The sequence below is a fragment of the Lissotriton helveticus genome, chromosome 3_1 (assembly GCF_964261635.1).
Source record: "Lissotriton helveticus chromosome 3_1, aLisHel1.1, whole genome shotgun sequence".
Taxonomy (NCBI): Eukaryota; Metazoa; Chordata; class Amphibia; order Caudata; family Salamandridae; genus Lissotriton; species Lissotriton helveticus.
In genome coordinates this window covers 1,300,623,468-1,300,647,403 of record NC_136061.1, presented here as the reverse complement: position 1 = coordinate 1,300,647,403, position 23,936 = coordinate 1,300,623,468, and the positions used below count along the sequence as shown (strand labels likewise).

Here is a 23,936-nt window from a genome sequence, read left to right as displayed (position 1 = left end):
AAACTGTGCTGGGGGAATGATATTAGAATCCAATGCCTCTTCCAAGTGCTGATCTAACTGCACAGGGAAGAGACGGGCATTAACATCCCCAGACATTATTATCACTGCTTCCGGATATTTTGCAACCAAATGCTGGAAAGGAGATTCAAATAATTATTACCAGCATTCCATTTGCCGATGATCTTCTTTGTGGATATAAATATTTATGAGTAAAAAGTATCTGCAAGCATTTTTACCCACACCCAATTCAATCACTGATAACTGAGTTACATTATCATTAAGACCATGACTCCCACGGACTCTTTCTGACAACCATTATTGCTGCTCACAGTGTACCATAAAGTTGCACTTGAGCACTTCAAATGGCAGATGCCACTCATTGCCGGTTGACCCATTACCACAAATGCTGCATACTCTGTTCTTCTGTGAACAGTTAAGTAGACCACTTTTACAGTCTGCAGGCTGCCTGATGGTCTGAGAAACTGGAGGGGCTCAAGGTGTTCACTTATCCTCTTTAAATGTCTATTTTCTTCTTAGGTTTTGTAGATACTTTTTTGTAGGCAAGTAGTTAAGTCTCTTAGGTTGCAGGATGTCGTTTTTATTGAAGTAGACCTTGCTTAGTTACAGGTTTAGGGTAACACCCCACCAGGAGCAGCATCCTTATCGCTCAGTGCACTCTCTCCAACTGACATTCACACAAACCAGGCACTCATCAACATTCTGTGACCTCACAGACACACTGGCCAAGCAGCAGGGAACTGAGAACTATGGAGAGGATGCATAGCATCAATCTCAACTCTCAACACCTTCCCTACACCTTGGTTTGAGAGTTTGTACTACTGACACTTTTCCAAATACCAGCCGGAGGCTTTTTAGGCATCTGACAAGAACGTGCTTTATTTTTATACTGCTCAATTGCAATTGAAATTAACAGATTGTAGGTCAATGTAGATAAATACCAACCCAAAGATTGTTTTTAACTTTGTGTATCAACAATATGATATAATCCTGTGTTTGCCAATAGTTTTGAGGATATGTTCAGTTCAAAAATTAAAAGCAATATTCTTCTATTTGAACAGCATTGCTTTGCATCCTTGTCAGTTCTCAAAATTACTGACCTGCTCCCATTACAGAGGAATGATCCCAGAGTTCATAACTTCATTGAAAAGATCCATACAATGTGGGGCAACAATACAGTGACCTCGAAGTTATAATTCTCCACAAACCTTGGTTGAAGAGATTTAGGTTAGTGAAAGAAACAGCTTTTTCAGTACAGAATGGTGATAAGTAGCCTCATGAAACCGTACTGATCTAGTGAGACTGAATAACAATATTAGAATGAGCTTTTTATTTAATGTGAATATATTCAAGGTCATATTATAGCGCCAATCTAGTATTTAGCAAGTACGTAAACATTTTACTATTTTTTTCCTTTATAAACATTTTGTAAAATAAAAAAATACATTTCGCGTATTTTCTTATAACATTTGATGTAGACAAATTGCTCTATTTCCTAAATTAGGCACATATTATGCCTTCATCATAGCATGAACCACACTGTGTAGAAGCGTTAGACTGTACAAATGATGTTGTTTCCCAGAGAGGTCCATTAATTTTCCAACAGTTGGCTCCAGTCCATCAGTCTGCCTCAGTAGCTAAAAATGACATTCTGTTAAATCAACAGGAGAGGCACAGATGGGAATGTGCGGTGGACTCAACCTTCAGGCCCAATCCATCTGCTGCACAGCAACCAGTAAACCTAAGGTGACCAGGTTAAAGACGCTCATGGACAACCAGCAGGTGGAACCTATTGGATAAGGAGACAAACAATTATCAGTGAAGCACATAATTAAATTACAAGATGGATGACTGAGTTGAGGGTCCTGTGAAAACCTCCCTACTCTTCAGTACTTAGATAAAATATATGTCATGGGACCAGGCTGCTATCAAATGTAGAAATCCAAAAATGACCTCACGAGAAGTCATAAAAGCATATTTACTGAGATATAGTGCAACACAGCACTGCAACCAAAGGAAGAGAGAGCAGCAATGAGTTATAGTTACTAAACATGGCCTAAAGGTGCTCTTTTCCCTTGCTCTAGTGCACAAACAGGCTGCCTAGTGCCACACGTAGACCTTTTCATGATGGAGCAAAGGTGTGTGGTGTCTAGCAAAGGTTTTGTACTGGTATTGTGACCTTCGGTAAAACAATCCTATGCCTAGTCAATTTTTAAAACCTCTCCCACATTGGATGTGTGTTGTACAGTGCAGTGAACATGCTATGTGAAAACTATTTGGAGAAGTAAATATATTTCTCTCCGAAATTGTGTTGGGAGTGACCCACCAACCAAGGGACTGGGTACCAGTACAAATTGCAAAAAGGGGGACCCTTGGCAAAATTATCTTGATGACTCAAATTCAAACATACTTCATACAAACTAGTGTCAAATGGTCGAAAACCTCTAACATAAGTCAAATGTAAAACAAAAGCAATTAAGAATGTATAATAGGAGAAATTAAAATTCTAATACAAATTTATTGATACAAGTAATAAAAACACTGAATTAAAATCATTCTTATGTAATTGCACGCCACTAGGTCAATAGCAATGTGTTATACATCAGAGACAAAAAAATGCATCATATACATAAACATCAAAGATTATTATTTCAATTATTAATCCGATTAGAATCAAAAACAGTGTCACATAGATGTCAGATGATGGCACCCTAATAGTTCCTCGGATTTAAGACACAAGGGCATCCTAGTGGCGTGCAAATACATAAGAATGATTTTAATTCAGTGTTTTTATTACTTGTATCCATACATTTGTATTAGTATTTTTATTTCTCCTATTATACATTCTTAATTGCTTAATTGCTTATGTTTTGCATTCGACTTATGTTAGAGGTTTTTGACCATTTGACACTAGTTTGTATGAAGTGTGTTTGAATTTGAGTCATCAAGATAATTTTGCCAAGGGTCCCCCTATTTGCAATATATTTCTCTCTACATTGATAATCCTGAGCACTGAATAGTCCCGCCCACATGCGGGGACCCTGGAGCAGTTCTTTCAGTCATATTTATTTTTCTAATTTCTTCATATTACTACAGAAAGGCTAGGAGGTGCAAGAGATAAAAAAAATGCAGCCTTTAAAATTGACTAAGAATAAGTCAAAAGGTGGCCTTTTAAAAACGTCCTTTACAAACACTTTTTAATTTCTTTCAGAGTCAATGATAGGGAAAGATAGGACAATGTAAAGGTATCAGCTGCAGAACTGAAACAATGAGAATAGAACACTGCACCTGTAAGGGCACCCTGACCTTCGGTATCCTGTCATGGCCTGCAGGTTGCAGTTTAATTCGCTCTTTTTTCTGTCTACTGCTGACAGGATGCTGGAGCAGAGTTCTGCATTCTTTTTTTTTTTTTTTAAACCTTTTATTTAGCTTTTCATCAAATTACACAGTACCAAACACATTAAGAATCAGTTGGTCAGTTACACATTAGGTCGTTTCTGAACTTCTCAAGACATTGCAGTTACAACAGTCACGGCTAAAGAGTTCTGCATTCTTGAAACTTTTTCACCTAATTTTTTTCTTTCAGGAACAATTTCAAAAGTGGTTCACTCAAAATCCTTTAGGACAAAGAGTTTTCCTGATATTTTCATGACAAGAAATATATCTATTTTATCACAAATGCCACCTCTTTTCCAGAAATGCCCAGGATATGGCAAAAAAATCGTCAACACTGTTACATGCACAGAATCTGTACCCTCTGTTTGCCGGATTCTCATGATTCTAAGACATGCCACCACTGCAGGACCCTCTCTAGGCGTACTTTGAGGAAGAGATAAAAGATTTGCCTGTATTGCCAAGTGGCATACTAAAGACAGCAAGATTCCCTGGCTGGAGAGTTTTCCCTCTACCAGTTTCCCTATCTTATCCTCTGAGATGCAAAAGGAGAATATCTGGAGAGAAACATCACCGTTTGGATGATGAGAACACTCACAAAGTCGAGGAGGAGCGCACGGGTCAATGTCAATGTCATCGCACAAGATCACCAAAATGATCACGCTCCAGTTACAAGTGGGATTCTCCATCCCAATCTACACAGTCAAGGTCTTAAAACACAACCTCATCCCCTGGCCTATATTTCCCAACACTAACTTATTCACCTGCAGAAACTATATCAATACTTTCCAGGGAATCCTTATCAGAGGCACCAACAAACTAAATATCTACTAGGACTGGGTGGAGCTCACAGAGATTTAATCCAAGGAATTCTGTGGAGGTACCACAACACTCCACGGAGTTCCGTGCAGCGGGCGGAGTATTGCTCGGCCGAAGGCCGCCCCTAATATGGATGCTCTTTTAACACACAGGTCAGCACTCTGCAATACGTGGCTACTTTGTCAAAGTTGGCTCCAGGCAGTTCATGAAATGTGACTGTTTTCCTGTTGCATACTAAATGCCAACAGGCTATTGGTAAAAAACACAGTTGATGCACAGAATGTAGAACAATGTCATACATTCACCCCAGTACAAAGATCTGGGCCTAAATCCATCGGTTTTTTGCACTCCACACCACCCTGGGTTAGACACTGGCTATATGCAAATCAGCTCTGACCCTGTGCCTCATGGGAACAGTCCAGTCCGAACTACCAAGCCATGTCTTTCCCAGACCGGAATCAAGCATCCAAGGACCGGTTTCTGGCTATCAGCCTTCATCAGCCTGGATAGCTTGACTCCAGTGGTGTGGAGAGCCTGGGACTCACGTCTGAGCATACCCAGCCCACTCGGGGTGAAAATTGCAAAAAACACAGTTGATGGACAGAATGTAGAACAATGTCATACATTCACCCCAGTACAAAGATCTGGGCCTAAATCCATCGTTTTTTTGCACTCCACACCACCCTGGGTTAGACACTGGCTATATGCAAATCAGCTCTGACCCTGTGCCTCATGGGAACAGTCCAGTCCGAACTACCAAGCCATGTCTTTCCCAGACCGGAATCAAGCATCCAAGGACCGGTTTCTGGCTATCAGCCTTCATCAGCCTGGATAGCTTGACTCCAGTGGTGTGGAGAGCCTGGGACTCACGTCTGAGCATACCCAGCCCACTCGGTGTGAAAATTGCAAAAAACACACTTGATGGACAGAATGTAGAACAATGTCATACATTCACCCCAGTACAAAGATCTGGGCCTAAATCCATCGTTTTTTGCACTCCACACCACCCTGGGTTAGACACTGGCTATATGAAAATCAGCTCTGACCCTGTGCCTCATGGGAACAGTCCAGTCCGAACTACCAAGCCATGTCTTTCCCAGACCGGAATCAAGCATCCAAGGACCGGTTTCTGGCTATCAGCCTTCATCAGCTTGGATAGCTTGACTCCAGTGGTGTGGAGAGCCTGGGACTCACGTCTGAGCATACCCAGCCCACTCGGGGTGAAAATTGCAAAAAACACAGTTGATGGACAGAATGTAGAACAATGTCATACATTCACCCCAGTACAAAGATCTGGGCCTAAATCCATCGTTTTTTTGCACTCCACACCACCCTGGGTTAGACACTGGCTGTATACAAATCAGCTCTGACCCTGTGCCTCATGGGAACAGTCCAGTCCGAACTACCAAACCATGTCTTTCCCAGACCGGAATCAAGCATCCAAGGACCGGTTTCTGGCTATCAGCCTTCATCAGCCTGGATAGCTTAACTCCAGTGGTGTGGAGAGCCTGGGACTCACGTCTGAGCATATCCAGCCCACTCGGGGTGAAAATTGCAAAAAACACAGTTGATGGACAGAATGTAGAACAATGTCATACATTCACCCCAGTACAAAGATCTGGGCCTAAATCCATCGTTTTTTTGCACTCCACACCACCCTGGGTTAGACACTGGCTATATGCAAATCAGCTCTGACCCTGTGCCTCATGGGAACAGTCCAGTCTGAACTACCAAGCCATAACTTTCCCAGACCGGAATCAAGCATCCAAGGACCGGTTTCTGGCTATCAGCCTTCATCAGCCTGGATAGCTTGACTCCAGTGGTGTGGAGAGCCTGGGACTCACGTCTGAGCATACCCAGCCCACTCCGGGTGAAAATTGGAAAAAACACAGTTGATGGACAGAATGTAGAACAATGTCATACATTCAACCCAGTACAAAGATCTGGGCCTAAATCCATCGTTTTTTTTGCACTCCACACCACCCTTGGTTAGACACTGGCTATATGCAAATCAGCTCTGACCCTGTGCCTCATGGGAACAGTCCAGTCCGAACTACCAAGCCATGTCTTTCCCAGACTGGAATCAAGCATCCAAAGAACGGTTTCTGGCTATCAGCTTTCATCAGCCTGGATAGCTTGACTCCAGTGGTGTGGAGAGCCTGGGACTCACGTCTGAGCATACCCAGCCCACTCGGGGTGAAAATTGCAAAAAACACAGTTGACGGACAGAATGTAGAACAATGTCATACATTCACCCCAGTACAGAGACATGGCTTGGTAGTTCGGACTGGAAGAGCTGATTTGCATATAGCCAGTGTCTAACCCAGGGTGATGTGGAGTGCACTGTCTCTGTACTGGGGTGAATGTATGACATTGTTCTACATTCTGTCCATCAACTGTGTTTTTTGCAATTTTCACCCCGAGTGGGCTGGGTATGCTCAGACGTGAGTCCCTGGCTCTCCACACCACTGGAGTCAAGCTATCCAGGCTGATGAAGGCTGATAGCCAGAAACCGGTCCTTGGACGCTTGATTCCGGTCTGGGAAAGACATGGCTTGGTAGTTCGGACTGGACTGTTCCCATGAGGCACAGGGTCAGAGCTGATTTGCATATAGCCAGTGTCTAACCCAGGGTGGTGTGGAGTGCAAAAAAACGATGGATGTAGGCCCAGATGCTTGTACTGGGGTGAATGTATGACATTGTTCTACATTCTGTCTATCAACTGTGTTTTTTGCAATTTTCACCCCGAGTGGGCTGGGTATGCTCAGACGTGAGTCCCAGGCTCTCCACACCACTGGAGTCAAGCTATCTAGGCTGATGAAGGCTGATATCCAGAAACCGGTCCTTGGATGCTTGATTCCGGTCTGGGAAAGACATGGCTTGGTAGTTCGGACTGGACTGTTCCCATGAGGCACAGGGTCAGAGCTGATTTGCATATAGCCAGTGTCTAACCCAGGGTGGTGTGGAGTGCAAAAAAACGATGGATTTAGGCCCAGATCCTTGTACTGGGGTGAATGTATGACATTGTTCTACATTTTGTCCATCAACTGTGTTTTTTGCAACAGGCTATTGGTGTCATTAATAAGAAGCATGTGTTTACCTCTGTCCAAATACGGTAATTAAACCTCTGCAGTCACACTCACTCTCCGATTAGCAGAGTGTGACCTCCAGTGAAGGACTCCTCCTCCCCGTGCCCCCGGTGACTGATAGCACCGACAGACCGAGGACACGTTCAAGTGAGTGAGATGGGTAGGTGTGACTAATTACCCCTACAACTCCACTGCTGCTAACAGCCAGTTGACAGATAATCACACCTTGTACCTTCACCGCACTTCTTAGCCTGTGAAACTCGCACTGGGTTTGGAAGTTGCCGGAAAAATACATGCTAACTGCCATCTACCTCAAGGAGCAGCCAGTTGTGCAACCGAGCAAGAAACAATAACATACATAACCAATGCTACTGCACAAAAATGTGCAACTTAGACAAATCATAAACCACATCTACAGATCTGCTTAATTTACTAGTTTTAATGAATGTGGATTTCAGTGGGACTCATGCATAATGCACACATTGCATGTGGGAGTATAGGGCAATGATATATGTTGGTGCCTTACAGCTATTTCCTCCCCCTAGATACGATTATTCATGCAATGCCTATGGTACGGATTTGTAGAGTTGGGAGAATACATGAATCAAATAATTACATCCGTTGATGTCTTTACCCACCAATTGCTGTTGGCTATGGGCACTGCCAAATATGGTGACTGGTGCACTGTTAAATGTGGAGACTGGTGGAAATGTCACTGTTAGCGAAGGCAAAAGCACACTAGTCTGACCAGAATGCTGACAGGGAACTGTGGTACTGTAGAGATGCTGACACTTGCGGACACTGAGAGTATTGGCTCGGATCAAGAGAGGGCACACTGGTTCTGAAAGCGAACGGGAGGGCAGACACAGGAAGTGACTGGGGGTTGGCACACTAGCACTGACAGTGGGTGGAGTATTAGTGACAGAGAGGTTGGCACAGATAGGCACACTGGTATTGATAGGGACTGCAAAAAGTAGCGCAGGAGGTGATGGGGTATTGAAACATATTGCAACAGGGCAGAGTTATACTGACAGAACAATACGTTTTGCACTGGCTGTAGCAAGGCACACTGATACTGATACTGATAGTGACTTGGAAAACTGGCATATAAAGTTACTGGGAGTATTGGCAAATGTTGGCATGCTGGCACAGAGGATTTTGACACCCGTTGGCACTCTGGTAATGATAGTGACAGGACCCAATTTTACTGAGTGGCTGGCATTACCGCCAGTGGTGGCTGGACACAGTTTTACTTATTAGACATGAGGCTGATGGGAACTGGCGGTGACAGTAATGGTGACAGCAAGCAGTGGACATTGAAGGATTACTAATACTCTGAAACAGCGCAATAGCATCAAGTCCTGGTAAGAGGAAGAAGCGAGAGCCTCTCCGAGTGACACGTCTGCATGTGTGACCTGCAGCTGTTGATACATTCCAAATCCTTTCCAACTGTTGTGCGCTCAGCTGTTGCAGGAGGAAGCCTACCATGACCAGGGCATGGCACCATGTGTCCATGCGGGAGTGTGTAGGGCAAGCTGTGCTCCGTCGGACAAGAAGTGTGTAGGGCGAGCTATGCTCCGTCGGACAAGATGTACCTCTATCTTGTGTTAAAGACATGGGACTTGCACCAGTGTAAGGAGTGTCCCCGAACCACACAGATCGTGGGGCAAAAAGTGCTGAGGTATGTGCACCCCTCCAATGGGAGGGGGCTTTGGCACCCAGGCAGGAAACCTCACAGTTCAACACCATCCCTTGATTCTTGTACCACCGTACCAAACTATAGCAGTTACACTACTGAGCCTGAAAGGTGTGTAACTGTTTCTGCACACCAGAACACAGTGTCATCAGATTGGTGCACTACTTCACATTGTACCCTGTTAAACCTTACACCAGTACCCTGACCACAACTGCCCAAAATCTGTGCATTACAGCACAGTGCCCTATACTTTACCCAACAAAGAGTGAACAAAGGAGGGGTGAGGAGAGTCAATTAAGTCTGACATTAAAAACTCAGCAACAGACTTACACAGAAACCACTGACTGCTGCTAGGAACACCAGTCCAGTAAGCATCCCCCTGACTTCACTGATCCATCTGCAGAGATGGCCAATCTCTGCAGATATCTCTCCACTTCGCTCCTAGTCCTTGGGGTCACTTACCCGTGCACCTTCAGTGCTTGGCTCCTCTCAGGTACTTCTGGGCAGTCATGATGACTCCCACAAAGAGGTAGCTGCTGTCCCACAGTCCGCGCATGGGCCCCTCGGCATTCGGCCTGTCACTCTCCTCAAACTTCCAAGTTACGGGTCCGCCACAGCGCCTGGCCTCTGACTGTGGTCTTCGCCGGTGCCCCGAACTCCAGTGGAGCTGCGGGTGAGAGGGGAGCAGGTCACCGAGTACCCGTCACCTCCAAGCAACATGGAGAGCCATGAGCGAAGGGGGCCTTGACTCGCCATGAAGGGCAGTGAAGATGGAGGGAGACAAAGCTCTGCTGCTGGCAGGGGCTGCCTCCAAAGCCTTGCTGCCCTCACTATGTCATCTAGGAGCAGAACCCCGACTGATGGGACTCCCACTCCCAAGGTGAGGAGCTGGCTGCTCTCCTGGGGGCAAATGAGGCCTGGTTCCACTCCGTGCTCACAGCAGCTGGCGCAGCACGCCACTTTCAGTGTTCATTAGGGGTGATCGGCACACAGGGGTGAACTCTCTTCTGCCGTATAAAGGCGGAGTTATTTTTGTTGAACTCTGTTCTCCAAGCAGAGTGCTAAAACTCCCCAAATGCTGCAGGTGGAGCTGAGTTTCCCGTGCACCCCTAACATTTACTTGCCGACTACCAGAGTCAAAACGTCGCTCATCTTCGAGACACTCCACCAAGGGGCCATCTCCATGTTGGGGAATGCCATATGACTCAACTAGTCAGGAACATTTATTTACGCCTTTCCTCCACTTCCCATACTGCCAACAGTGATCATAAAGCTGTTTCACTTGAAGGCAAGATTGATTCTCCAGAGTGGCCCTGAAAACAGTGGTTCACAGATCTCCTTCACCTCTGAGAGCGTCTACACAGGAGGCTGATGTGCAGACTGGACCTTCTTCAGAAGTTCGTATGCCAAATTCAACACCACAAACTTCAGTCGTTGAACTTGGGAGCTTGGCTCCTGAATTCATACAATATGGTCACTGGAACCTCCCTCAGGACTGCATGGTTGTTTTGAGAAAAGCCAAAAGACCATCTACTAGAACTTCCTATTCTTTCAAATGGAAGAGATTCTGCATCTGGTGTGCTCAGAACAATTTCAGTCCTCTCATTTGCCAAGAAGAGGTGGTAATTCCATAACATCCTCCAATTGGTTAAAGCAAAACTGCAATTTTAATCTGTTAAAGTGCATCTTGCAGCAATCTCGGCCTATTGAAAATGTCCTTCACAAATGCTGTATTAAAAATGTCTGCGGTCAAGGATTTCATGGAGGGCAGTAAGAAGATCTAGCCTCCTCTCAGGAGACCTTTTTTCCATTGGAGTTCAATATTGTCACTTCTCGACTTTTGGATCCTCCTTCGTACCCATTCATAAGGCCTCTCTATAGCATTTATTCTGGAAGGCTTCCTTCTTGGTAGATTTAACCCCTACACATACAGTTAGCAAAATATAGGCTCTCTGTTCCCTCAAACCTAACACAGTATTTCATAGTAACAGGGTAGAGATGAGGAGCCGTCCTAAATTCCTTCCTAAAGTAGCGTCAGATTGTCATGCTAGTGGGAATGTCATCATAAAAATACTTTATTCAGTGTTTTCAACCATAAAAGTACATAATCAAATACAGTACATTTATCGACTAAAACACGCAAAAGCTCAACTAAGAGTACAGCCCTAAGTCATGCCATTAAAATGTTCAACCTCCTTCCCGACGTGGACACGGAACCGGATCGGCATCGACCTATACCGGCTCTAGTGCCAGGTGGGGTTTTCATGCCCCTGTTCACTTCTGGGGCCCTTTTCCAACCACAGTGGCAACCAGAGGAAGATGAGGAGGACTGGGAGGGGTCAGGTGACCATTTAACTGTACAGCTTGGTTCGGAACAGGACTAGAGAGAGGAACTGGGGAATACCAGTGGTCTTGACACTTCACCCGACCATGGCATGTTGTCTCCTCCTACTGTGGCTACGGGGAAGGGAGCGTCATACGCTGTGGTGTTGCATAGGGCGGCCAAGGCGCTCAACCTCGAGCTTCCTAAGGTGGCTGTCAGTACTAACTTTCTGACTGAGGTGCTTCAACCGGCGGCAAGCTCTTCGGAGCCCCTGCTTCCGTTCAATGAGGCCCTCACTGACGTCCTTTTGGGCACGTGGTTCAGGCCCAACACGGGGGCTCCCGTGGACAGGATGATTGCCCGATGCCACCACCCGGCTCCCAACATCCCACCCCGGAGAGTTTGGTGGTCCAAGCCTCAACCTCCAAAAGCGCCTTCTCTACCGCTCCACCACCAGAAAGGGAATCCAAGAAGCTGGACCATCTTGGCACAAAAATGTCTTTTCCCGCCAGCTTAGGACTGCGGTCTGTAATTACGGCATGTCTCTTGGGCCGTTATTTGCACTCTGTGTGGAATACGGTGGCGGAAGTGCTGCCTCAGTGTCCGGAGGAGGCCCGGGCAGTGCTCTCTCAGGCTGTCGCCGCAGGGAGAGACGCAGATAAGTTTACAATCCGTTGTGGACTGGACACCGCCGACTCTCTGGGCACAACCATTTCGATGTCGGTAGCACTCAGACGCTACACCTAAATGAGGTCCACTGGCTTTTTAGGGGATGTCCAGATCACCTTGATGGATATGCCCTTTGATGGCCGTTGCCTTTTTGGCGACATAAAGCAGACAATGCCCTAGCGTGCTTCAAGGACTGACAGGCTACGGCCAAGTCCTTGGGCCTCTCCTCCCACCCGGTGCAGTCTTTTTTTCACCCTCTTTCGTGGCTACGGAAGGAGTGCCCCGCTACGTTCCACCCAGGGCCGCAGCAAGGTACCCAACCTTTGCGCGGCCGGGGACGTGGGAACCAGCGTCGTGGGGTTCAGGAGGCCAGCGGGCGGGCCAGTCCACCAACCCCCCCTCTACAGCAGCCTCCAAACCGTCCTAGTCTGTCCTTTAAGGCTCATCAAACACCAGTGGTCAGGAGGATCCGCCATCACCTCCTGCACTGGCACACCATCCCTTCGGACACATGGGTTTTGAAGATAGTCCGAAGGAGCTACGACCTCCCATTCAAGACTACCCCTCCAGCCATGCCACCTCGTTACCACTGCATGTCAGAGGATCATCTGGTACTTCTCCAGCAGGAAGGTATGGCTCTATTGGCCAAGGGAGCCATCAAGCCCGTTCCTGTCCCAGAAGTAGGTCGTGGTTGCTACTCCCACTACTTTCCTGTTCCCAAGGAAGACAAGGGCCTGCATCCTGTCTTGGACCTCAGGGACATCAATCGCTTCCTCCAGAAGAAGTTCAAAATGTTGACGCTTGCTCAGGTCTTGTCTGCCCTCGACCCGTAAGACTGGATGGTAGCGTTGGACTTGGAGGACGCTTATTTCCAGATGCCCGTCCTGCCAGCCCACCGGCATTACCTGCGGTTCACGGTAGGCCATGAGCATTTCAGGTTTACCGTGCTCTCCTTTGGCCTTACCAGTGCCCCTCAGGTGTTCACGAAGGTGATTGCGGTGGTCGCAGCTCATCTGCGCAGATCAGGGGTCTGAGTCTTCCCCTATCTCAACGACTGGTTGTTGAAGGCGGTATCGCCCCAGGCAGTCATCCCCCACCTCCAGACTATGGCTGACCTCCTGCATTTGCTGGGGTTCTCCATCAATGTGCCGAAGTTGCACCTGATTCCCTCTCAGAAACTCCTCTTCATTGGAGTGGTTCTGGACAGGGCGCAGTTTCGGGTCTATCCTCCCGAACAGCGAGTCTGGGACATTCAGGCTATGATTCCAATCTTTCAGCCCTTGTCCCAGGTTTTGGTCAGAATGAGCCTGAGGCTGCTGGACCTCATGATCTCCTGCATCCTGCTGATCAATCATGCCAGGTGGCATATGTGGGCTCTGCAGTGGGACCTGAAGTTCTAGTGGGCGCAGCATCAGGGGAATCTGTCCGATTATGTCCAGATCGCTGCGGACACTGCTCAACAGCTGCAGTGGTGGCTCACGAATCAGGATTGGGTCAGTGGTAGATCCCTCTCCCTTCTCCAACCAGAATTCACAGTGGTGATGGATGCCTCCCTTCTAGGATGGGGTGGCCACAGAGGAGAGGCGGAGATCAGAGGCCTCTGGTCTCCTGCGGAGTCTGGGCTCCACATCAACCTTCTGGAGCGATGGGCGATTCGTCTTGAGCTGAAGGCATTCCTTCCCTCAGTATGGGAAGAGTAGTGCAGGTGTTCACGGACAACACCACCGCCACTTATTGCAACAAACAGCGCGGGGTGGGGTTGTGGACCATATGTCAGGAGGCCCTTCGCTTCTGGACATGGCTAGAACATCAAGGCATTTCCTTGGTGGTTCAACACCTGGCAGGTACTCTGAACGCCATGGCAGACAAACTCAGGTGCATGATGGATCACGAATGGCGTCTTCACTCGGAGGTGGTGCAAGGTCTCTTTCAACAGTGGGGAGAGCCTTGGTTAGATCTATTCACCACCGAAGAGAACACGCAATGTCAGCGATTCTGCTCATTGGAATTTCCAAGGCAGCACTCGCCCGCCGATGCATTTAGTTGCGAGTGCAGATGCGGTCTGTTGTACGCCTTTCCACTTATACCAGCAGCAGGGGACGGTCCTCCACCTGAACCTGTCCAGTCTCCACCTCCTTGCTTAGAGATTGATCTGCGGCAGTTGACATATTTCAACCTGCCTCCTGAAGTTTGTGATATAATCTTGGCAGAAAGGCATCCCTCCACAAGGACGGTATACGCCTGCAGGTGGAACAGATTTGTGGCATGGTGCACAGCAAAGCCTGTGGATCCCCTTTCTGCCCCTCTTTCTGAAGTACTCTTGTTCCTTCTTTCTTTAGCCCAGCAGGGCTCTGCTCTGGGCACTATCAAAGGCTACCTTTCTGCCATCTCTGCTTTCCTTCGGCTGCCAGATCGCCCTTCTCTTTTCAAGTCCCCTGTAGTTAACCGTTTCTTTAAAGGCGTAGGACATCTTTTTCCTCCAATTCCATTTGTTATGCCTCAGTGGGACTTGAATCTTGTGCTGACTTTTTTGATGTGCGCTCCCTTTGAGCTGCTTCATAATTGTCCATTACGTCTTCTAACTCGTAAGACCGTTTTCCTGGTAGCCATCACTTCTGCTAGAAGGGTGAGTGAGCTCTAGGTTCTTTCCTCAAAACCTCATTTCCTGTTTGTCCTTCCAGACAAGGTGGTTCTCAGGACCCGTCCATCCTTTCTTCCTAAGGTGGTACCTGCCTTCCACATCGGGCAGACCATTACTTTGCCCACCTTCTTTCTACCTCCGCATCCTTCAAAGGAAGAAGAGAGGCTCCACCGTCTGGACCCAAATGTGCACTCTCCTTCTATTTGGATCGCACAAAACGATTCCGGGTGGATGATCAACTGTTTGTTGGCTACGTGGGTGCAAAAAAGCATCAGGCAGTACACAAACGCACCATTTCTCGATGGATTGTGTTGTGTATTAAGGCTTGTTACTCTCTAGCTAAAATGGAGCCTCCAGTGGGGCTGCGTGCTCACTTCACCAGGGAGACGGCAGCCACTACTGCCTTGGGGAGTAGAGTGCCTCTAACTGACATCTGTCAGGTGGCCACTTGAGCATCACTGCACACGTTCACCAAACACTACTGCCTGGACAGCCAAGTCAGGAGAGACAGCTTCATTGGCCGTTCTGTTCTCCAGTATTTTCTGGTGTGATCTTGGTTCGCAGACCCACCACCGGGGTTGCTATTGCTGGGGTATCTATTCTAACATAAAGGAATCAATAACTAATGAGTTTCTTTCAGGGGAACACGTTACTTATCTTCGGTAATGATATGTCTGTAAGAAACATTTGTGTCATGAATAGACGCAGATAAACACTACAGAGTGGGAACATTGCATGGTATGAATGTATAGGAAAATGACATCTCCCAGAACCCTCGAGTGAGGAGACAGGTCACTTGATCTCTCTACATAAGTCCCTCCTCACTTTTTTCTTGTTGCTTGTCACTCGAGTATTCATGTCGGATCGAGAGAGAGAGCGCTGTATCTACGGGCTCCTAGGCCCTCCTGTATTTTTGAACTACGATCCTTTATTGATATGCCATCGATATTTATGAGGAAGCAAGACTTCGAGAACGCCCGAGGTGAATGGCAATCACGCAGTGCGGGATTAGACTTTGAGCGGAGTTCTAACTTTGCCGCAGTGACCTTCCAGGAATCAAGCGTGTTCACATTTGAGCATTTCTATGCGCTCCGCGGAGACCACACAACGAGCTGCATACTATTGGTGAGAAGCTGAAGAAACTAGCGTGGTTACTTGACCGAGCGGTCGAGTTTCAGCAGACTTTGAAAGACCGTGATATGGAATAGTTCATTCGGTGGTGAAATCCCAATGGTTATTTCTTCCTGCAAGGAATTTACATCGTTGGCATAAGCGCTACTGAAATGCTAACTTTGATTCATTTTTTGTATGCATCAGTATCTACTTCTGAAGTGAGTAAGAAGATTGGATAATTCAGTCGACATAGATTAGAATAGGACGCTAGATGGCGCTCTAAGCTATCGTACTGAACCTTGAGTTTCACCTGATTCAAACCAATGTGGATGTGTGGAGACCTTTGAAAACTCTTCTAAGAAATTGTGAGGATTCTCAGTACTTGAAGACTATTCCAGAGGATTATCTGCTGTAAGATAAGTACCTCATATATATACAAAAGCAAGACTTTTCTGGAAATATTTTTGTTTGTTTTCTTTATTTTTTTATTTTTGAGACCCTTTGTATTTTACTTACAGGGTCAGCGGGGTGTATTGTAGGAGCGTGAAGTACATCATCTCTGAGGACATCCCTTATCTTGAACCTAGCAGCTGCAGCTTTACTGATTCCTTTGTCCTTTTTTCCCTTTCCCCAGTAGTGATGATATTCGTGCAGTGTTACATACATACTAATGGGTAGTACCGCGAAGGGGAAGGGATTGATTAGCATCTCATCGTTCCCGCTGTATCTGGCTATAAGGTTAGTGGTAACCATCCTCTGTATGTGACAGTTAGTTAGTTATAGATGCCTTACCGCCCCACCCATCCTCCCCATTCTGCGAACTGTTTTCTAGGGTTAAGGACATCCTTTCAAGGCCCTAGTCTTGTGCACCAGTGGTCAGTGTCTTGCATGGCTCTACGTTTCTGGTGCGGAAAGTCGTGTACAGAACTGGTGTCAGTGCGCGAGGGCGTCGTCTTAAGTAGCTGCCGCAACGTCATCCCGGCGACCACGATACCGACGATAAACGCAGAGCCGACCGACGCCACCTTCGGACCCGCAGGGGTACTGCTGCCAATTTTTTTTTCTGGATTCAGTCTAATGCCTGGGGGTAATTCTAAGGTAAGAAATCTATAACTAACTAATGTTTCTTACAGATATATTGCTACTGAAGGTAAGTAACTTGTGCATCAAAGAACCCCATAAAATCTTGTAAATAAATACTTTATACTTAATTAACATTTATAAAAGGAAGTAACAGGTAAAATATAACAAATAGAACACACCAAGCTTAAGCATCATATAACAAATATATAGGCATTGGGACACTAGGACAAAAATGGCATGGTTGCTAAACCAATCCTGTCAATTAATTCAACGCCCTGCACCTAATGGACCATCTCCAATGAAGATACTTTGATACTGCACAGACTACTATCTGAGAAGATTCTGTGCGAAGAAGCTGTGTTGCAACCTCTAGTTGGCAGCAACCAAGTTACTTACGTAGTGGAATGATAGCTGCTCTCATTGGGCAGGCGTAACCAGGAACAAAAGAAAATAAAGCGCACCATTGGTTTCTCTGACTGTTGGCAGGCCGGGCATACAGTATTTATAATGGTTCGGTGGTTTCACTTTGCTAATTAAGACATTAATGGTAAATTTCCATAGCAGAATGTAGGAGAGTAGGGTCTGCTGTCCTATGGTCACCCCTATTTTTGCTTTTTGCTTCACTGGTTTTCGATTTATGTGGCTGTGGACCTGCTATAAAGACCCACAGCCTGCTGTTCTCTCTCTAAATTCACAGACATGTACTATAGGTACATAACCAATTTGGTACTGGACACCTTATCAGACCCTGTACAGTGCACTATAGGTGCCCAGGGCATAGATGCATCCAAGGCCACCAGGGGCTGCAGCATATCTTTTGCCACCCCTGGCTGGACACTTAAATCGACACAACTGGCTGATCACTCAGCTGGGGCAAGGTGGTGTACTCACCCCTTGCTTAGATATAGTATGCCTATGTCTAAACCTATATCTGGACACATATGCACCTATAAGTCACTCCTATGGCAGGCCTTTACAATCCTGGAGGCAGAGTGCTTGGTTTTATGTGAGATTGTGCTCTAGCATGAGCTGAGCCTGTCTGCAGTGTTCGGAACCATTTCCTTACTGCTGTTCCAGTGATACTGCCATACCATATACTCTTAAGTGCATTATAATCCTCGCGGTTAATGCTAACTTTGGTTTGGCTTTATCAAAACATGTCGTGTTTGGTGTCATACACTTTGGAATACTACCCCCTCGCCAGTTCTGGCGACAGGGGTAGCATTCCACCCTTCTAGAGGGAGAAGACATGTTACTTTACTTTAAACGCGGTTAATCCTAACCAGAGCCTCAGCATCACAAAATGGATGCTGCTGCCCGGACACAAGTCTGACCTCCTGCTGCTGACCGAAACTTGGCAGGGGAGGCCTGGACAAAGGGTTTCCTGTCACAGGGAGGTGTTACACCACCCCAGAAAGGAGATAGTGGATTGGAGCAGGGAGGGTTGAAAGAAACTAGACACTGCCTGGGGCACACAAGGTGTCCCATGCAAAATCCAGTCAAACCAGTTCTGGGGCTCTCCAGCCCCAGCTCTGGTGCGAAACTGGACAAAGGAAAAGGGGTGTAACCACCCCCTTCCTGGGTCCCACCCATAGGAGGGACCTAGCAGGTAATCCAGCCCCTTGATTTGGAATAAAGGTAGGAGCTGTGCTGATGCACATCAGATTATCCTGCCTGAAACTTATGAAACGAAACTCTGGACCCTTCGACATCCCACTCGACGTGGAAGACTGAAGAATCTCCCTTGTGGTCAAGGAGTGACCACCCTGTGCAAACAGGCACCATCCAGCTCGTCACCGTTTGCTTTGTTGCAGTTCCCGCCGGAACTCGAGCAACAGAGATCGACAAGACCCAACGTTCCTGCCTTCCAACAGACTGATCCACAGTCCCTGCAAAGCTGAGACCCGTGGAGGCGACCTGAAGCGTGGGGCCAGCCATCTTGGAAAAACAACGAAGTGCTAACCGTGCAGCATCTGAGGCTCCCTCGAAGTTGTGCATTAGAGTTTGAGAAGCTCCAGCCCGAGCAGTTTTTGCACCGAAGCTCACCCCTCCACACTCATCGAGTGCTGCGTGGGGCCCTTTTGCATTTTCCTGCTCGACGCGTTGGTCCGGTCGCTTGCACGTTAAATAGTGGCCCCAGTACCAAAGAACCTTTGAATTTGCTCTGCTAGTCTGGTTGCTCCAGACTGGCCCTCACTTCCCTGAAAAGGAGCACCCTCTCTGACCTTGCTGGTCCGAGTAAGAAGCAATCTTCGAATCCTGCGTGGGTTGCATTTGCCAAGGCCTGTTGACTCCGATCCGGAAGCCGACACCGCCGACAGCGAGAGCCTTTGTGGGACAGTTCGTGATTCACTTCAGGACATCCTCGGTGCCCCAGAGTCCACGTGGCAGCGGAGACAAGCTTCACAACAACCACCTGATTGCGCCCGGCATTGCCTGGTTCCTTCCTGGTCACTGGCTAGTGACCCAGACTCTGTCCCCTCTGCTTTCAGGTACTCTACATCTTCAACCCGCCCTTGGATCACACCGGACTCTTCTCTACTGGCCGCCTGCAGCATCTTCATCTCCAGGCACCCTAGATCTACACGGCGAGACCCGACACGCTTTTGCACCTGTGCACCCGCTTCCTGTGGGTGAGGTAACTCTTGAACGCCGGTGGTCCTGTAGTGGTTTATACCTCTAGTATCTAAGTCTAAAGTCTTGTCCTTCTAGTCCAGTCGGAATACTCTTAAAACTGTAACTCGATAACTTTTACGCACCATTGACTTTGCATTGGTGCATGCGTGTGCTTTTAGCGCTGCACCCGATTCCCGCGGGCTACTCCCGTCCTAACTGTGTTAGTCCAGTGTAGTCCCAGCGATTCCCAAGGCCCTAGGCCTTACCACTGATCGAATAGTGATACTTATACCACTTTTTTGATATATGGTTTGAATGGCCACCGGCCTCATCCATAATTGTGTAACTTTCATATGTTATACTGTGCTTTTGTTTAAACGCTTGTGCTTCTATACTCATAAAGAGTGCAGGGGATTATTCTGAGAATAAATACATATATTTTTATAATATAACTTGTGTGGTGTCCTTTCATTTGATATTACAGGATTGCATATGGTTAAATAGCTGGCTTCACATGTCCTCTCGAGTTAAGCCTTTAGGCTGCTTAGTCCATGCTACCTCTAGGATAGCTTTTTGACTTACAACCATCACCATAAGGGATTGTTTGGACTGATATAAGGTGCCCCCAGAATTGGAGACATCATACATCAGGCCAACTTCTCACATTGGTGAGCAGCGGTGCGGATTTGAGCTTGCTGTTGTTTTACCATTGCAATCTTTTATCAAATTGAAAGATCACATTAAGTACCATAGGTACATATAAACAAAGCTTAGCATATTTAAGTTCTACTGAACTTAGTAGTTGTAGGTAGAAGGGCTTAGCACACCCTGACTACAACTCACTAGCAAGGTACAGTAGGAAAACACTTAGTGTAGGTAAGTGCATCACTTACACCTCACTAGAGTCATGTCTGGCACAGGTGAAGCTCCCAGCTCTCTACCTGTGTTGGTTGACCTTCCACAGGCAACCTCCAGCTATGACAAATTCAGCCACAGAGACGTGAGTGCCTTGTGCACTGCAAGGAAGCTGAAAAAGGGTCACAACCCTACCATTCCCATCCTGATAGGCATCCTGGAGAAGGAAGATCTTGAGAAAGCTAGAATAGTTCCCTCAGGGTCAGGAGAATGAGTGAATCCCCCAGATACTGAGAACACCACCCCAGAACAGGAGGAGGAGGAACCAGAGTCAGATGATGATCTAGCAAATCGTCAAGGGGATAACCAGGTACCAGTTGGGAGGCCTAGCCAAGCCAACTTGGTCCTACATGGGAATGGAGAAGGGAACCACTTCTCCAGACCCAATAGCAGAATTCTCCCAGGCAATAGAAGAGAGAGAACTCCTTCCAGGGATTCTCACATTTCTAGTGCCTCAAGAGAATCTCAGAGAGGAATGACTTCCCCCCAGAGGAAAGAGCATAAGACCAGGATGAGAGCTGTAAGACTCCAAATAGAGAGGGAGGAAGCTAAACTTGCCTTGGCAAGAGAACAAAGATTATGTGGGGAGACACCCACTGGTGGCAGCATTATCCCTAAGGATAAAGACAGGTCCTATGAACATAGAAACCTGAGTAAGATTGTGCCCCCCTACAGAGATGGGGATGATATCCACAAATGGATAACTGCTCTGGAGAGGGCCTGCATGGTACAGCAGGTCCCTCAAGATCAGTGGGCAGCAATCTTCTGGCTCTCCTTTTCTGAGAAAGGGAGAGATAAGCTCCTCACTGTTAGACCTGAGGATGCTAAAAACTATTCTGTCTTGAAGAGTGCTCTTATTGAAGGGTTTGGCCTAACCACTGAGCAATACAGGTTGTTGTTCAGAGACACCCAAAAAGCACAGACTCAGGACTGGACTGATTTTGTTGATTCTGCCACTAAGGCTCTGGAGGGTTGGTTGCAGGGAAGTAAAGTCTCTGACTATACAGGATTGTGAAATCTTATAATGAGAGAGCAGATCCTTAATAACTGTCCTAACCAGCAATTGCATCAACACCTTATTGACTCAGATCTGACCTCTCCCCAAGAATTGGGTAAGAAGGCAGACAAGTGAGTCAGAACAAGGGTTAAGCAGAAACCCCAGAACCAAGGAGGTGATCAAAAGAAGGCAGACCAGAAGGGAGGAGATAAGAAAGAAAAAACCCAGAAGTCTTCTACAGGCCCCCAAAATAATTCTAGTAAGGAGGGTGGTTCCCAAAATGGAAACAAGAAAAAGAAGGTTGATGGCCCAAAGAAACCTTGGTGCAATATCTGTAAGTCCACTTCTCACTGGGGAAGTGAATGCACTAAGAAAAATCCAGTACCTACCACTGTAGTCCCTAAGACACCTGCACCCCCTAGTACAGTTAACAGTGGTAGTGCACAACCCAAGGGGATAGTAGGGTTAACCCTGGGAACTGAGATGGAGTCTGGCTTAGTCAGAATCCCTACTCAGGCAATTCTGATCTGTGATGGGGACATAGCTATGTCTTCTACTATAAGTCCTAATACTTTGGGCAAGTACAGGCAGACGCCTTTAATCAATGAGAAACTGGCTCAGGCCTACAGGGACACTTGTGCCAGTGTCACTATGGTGACACCTAAATTTGTGGATCCTGATCAGATGATACTAGGTGAGAACTACCTAGTGACCAATGCTAGCAATGTCACTACTACACATAGTGTGGCTGTTGTTAAATTCTCCTGGGGAGGGGTAACTGGCCTCAAGAAAGTTGTTGTTGGTGCAGACCTCCCAGTTGACTGTCTTTTGGGCAATGATCTTGAGGAATCCTTATGGTCAGAAGTGGAGTACAGGACTCATGCAGAAATGCTAGGGATTTCAGCACATGTCCTTGCTGTAACCAGGTCCCAGGCCAAGAAGTGCCTACCTGAACCTGTGGTGGATCTTGAAACAATAGACCAACCACAACCCAAGAGAAAGAGCAAGAGGGTCAAGGCAGTGCCTTCCCACTTGCCCCAGGTTGAGGATCAGACCTCACAGGAGGGTTATTCCGAGATCCAGGCGGAGACTGTCCCAGAAGAGCTTGAACCTGATCAGGTTGAGTTTCTCGGGGCAGGGGGACCCTCAAGGGCAGATCTGGGGCAGGCTCAATTAACTTGCCCTTCTCTTGAACCCCTCAAACAGCAAGCTGCTGCTGAGGCTGCTGGGAATGCTCAAGGTACCCATAGAGTGTATTGGGATGATGGGCTCCTTTATTCAGAGGCTAGAGACCCCAAGCCTGGTGCAACCAGGAGGTTGGTTATACCTCTGCAATTTAGGGGCTTCCTTCTAACCTTGGCCCATGATATTTCCCTTGCAGGACACTTAGGCCAGAACAAGACTTGGGACAGGATTGTCCCTCACTTTCACTGGCCTCACATGTCAGAGGATACCAAGGAGTTTTGTCGCTCCTGTGACACCTGCCAAGCCAGTGGCAAATCAGGTTGCACCACAAAGGCGCCCCTTATACCTCTACCTGTGGTGGGGGTGCCCTTTGAGAGAGTTGGGATTGACATTGTTGGACCAATGGATCCCCAAACAGCATCTGGGCACAGATTTATCCTGGTGGTAGTGGATCATGCCACCAGGTACACAGAGGCAATTCCCCTGAGGACCACAACAGCTCCTGTTGTGGCAAAGGCCTTACTTGGAGTTTTCTCCAGAGTGGGCTTTCCAAAGGAGGTACTTTCAGACAGAGGTACCAACTTCATGTCTGGATACTTAAAAGCAATGAGGAAAGAGTGTGGAGTGAACTATAAGTTCACCACACCCTATCATCCTCAGTGCAATGGGCTTGTGGAGAGATTCAACAAGACCCTAAAGGGAATGATAAAAGGATTACCTGAAAAGCTCAGGCGTAGATGGGATATCCTTTTACCCTGCTTACTCTTTGCTTACAGAGAGGTCCCACAGAAGGGGGTTGGCTACAGCCCTTTTGAACTTTTGTTTGGCCAGCCTGTGAGGGGTCCATTGTGTCTTGTGAAGGAAGGATGGGAGTTACCTCTCAAAAAAACCTAAACTTGATATTGTGGACTATGTACTTGGTCTCCGCTCCAGGATGGCTGAATACATGGAGAAAGCAACCAAAAACCTGGAGGCCAGCCAAGAATTACAGAAAGCTTGGCATGACCAAAAGGCTGTCCTGACTGAGTACCAGCCTGGACAGAAGGTGTGAGTTATGGAGCCAGTGGCCCCAGCAGCCCTCCAAGACAAATGGTCTGGACCCCACACCATACTTGAGAAAAAGGGAGAGGTCACCTACTTGGTGGATCTTGGCATCCCTAAGAGCCCCCAGAGGGTGCTCCATGTAAACAGATTGAAACCATATGTGGACAGGGCAGACATGGGTTTACTCATGGCTACAGATGCGGAACAGGAGGAAGAGAGCGACCCTCTCCCAGACTTGTTATCCCAAAACCCAGATGATGGTTCAGTGGATGGTGTAGCCTTGGCGGGCAGCCTCTCCGAACAGCAACAGATGGACTGCAGACAGGTGTTGCAGGC

The 23,936-nt window shown here is 47.2% G+C and overlaps 1 protein-coding gene across 1 annotated transcript in view; it reads right to left on the bottom strand.

Moving 5' to 3' along the window:
- Positions 1 to 821: 821 nt before the first annotated feature.
- Positions 822 to 23,936, bottom strand: part of LOC144824950 (otoancorin-like) — a 559,576-nt gene continuing 536,461 nt past the window's right edge. The window contains exon 24 of the mRNA XM_078683892.1: positions 822 to 1,807. Coding sequence (XP_078540018.1) covers positions 1,722 to 1,807 — 86 coding nt within the window. The 3' untranslated portion in view covers positions 822 to 1,721. The remainder of the gene's footprint in view (positions 1,808 to 23,936) is intronic.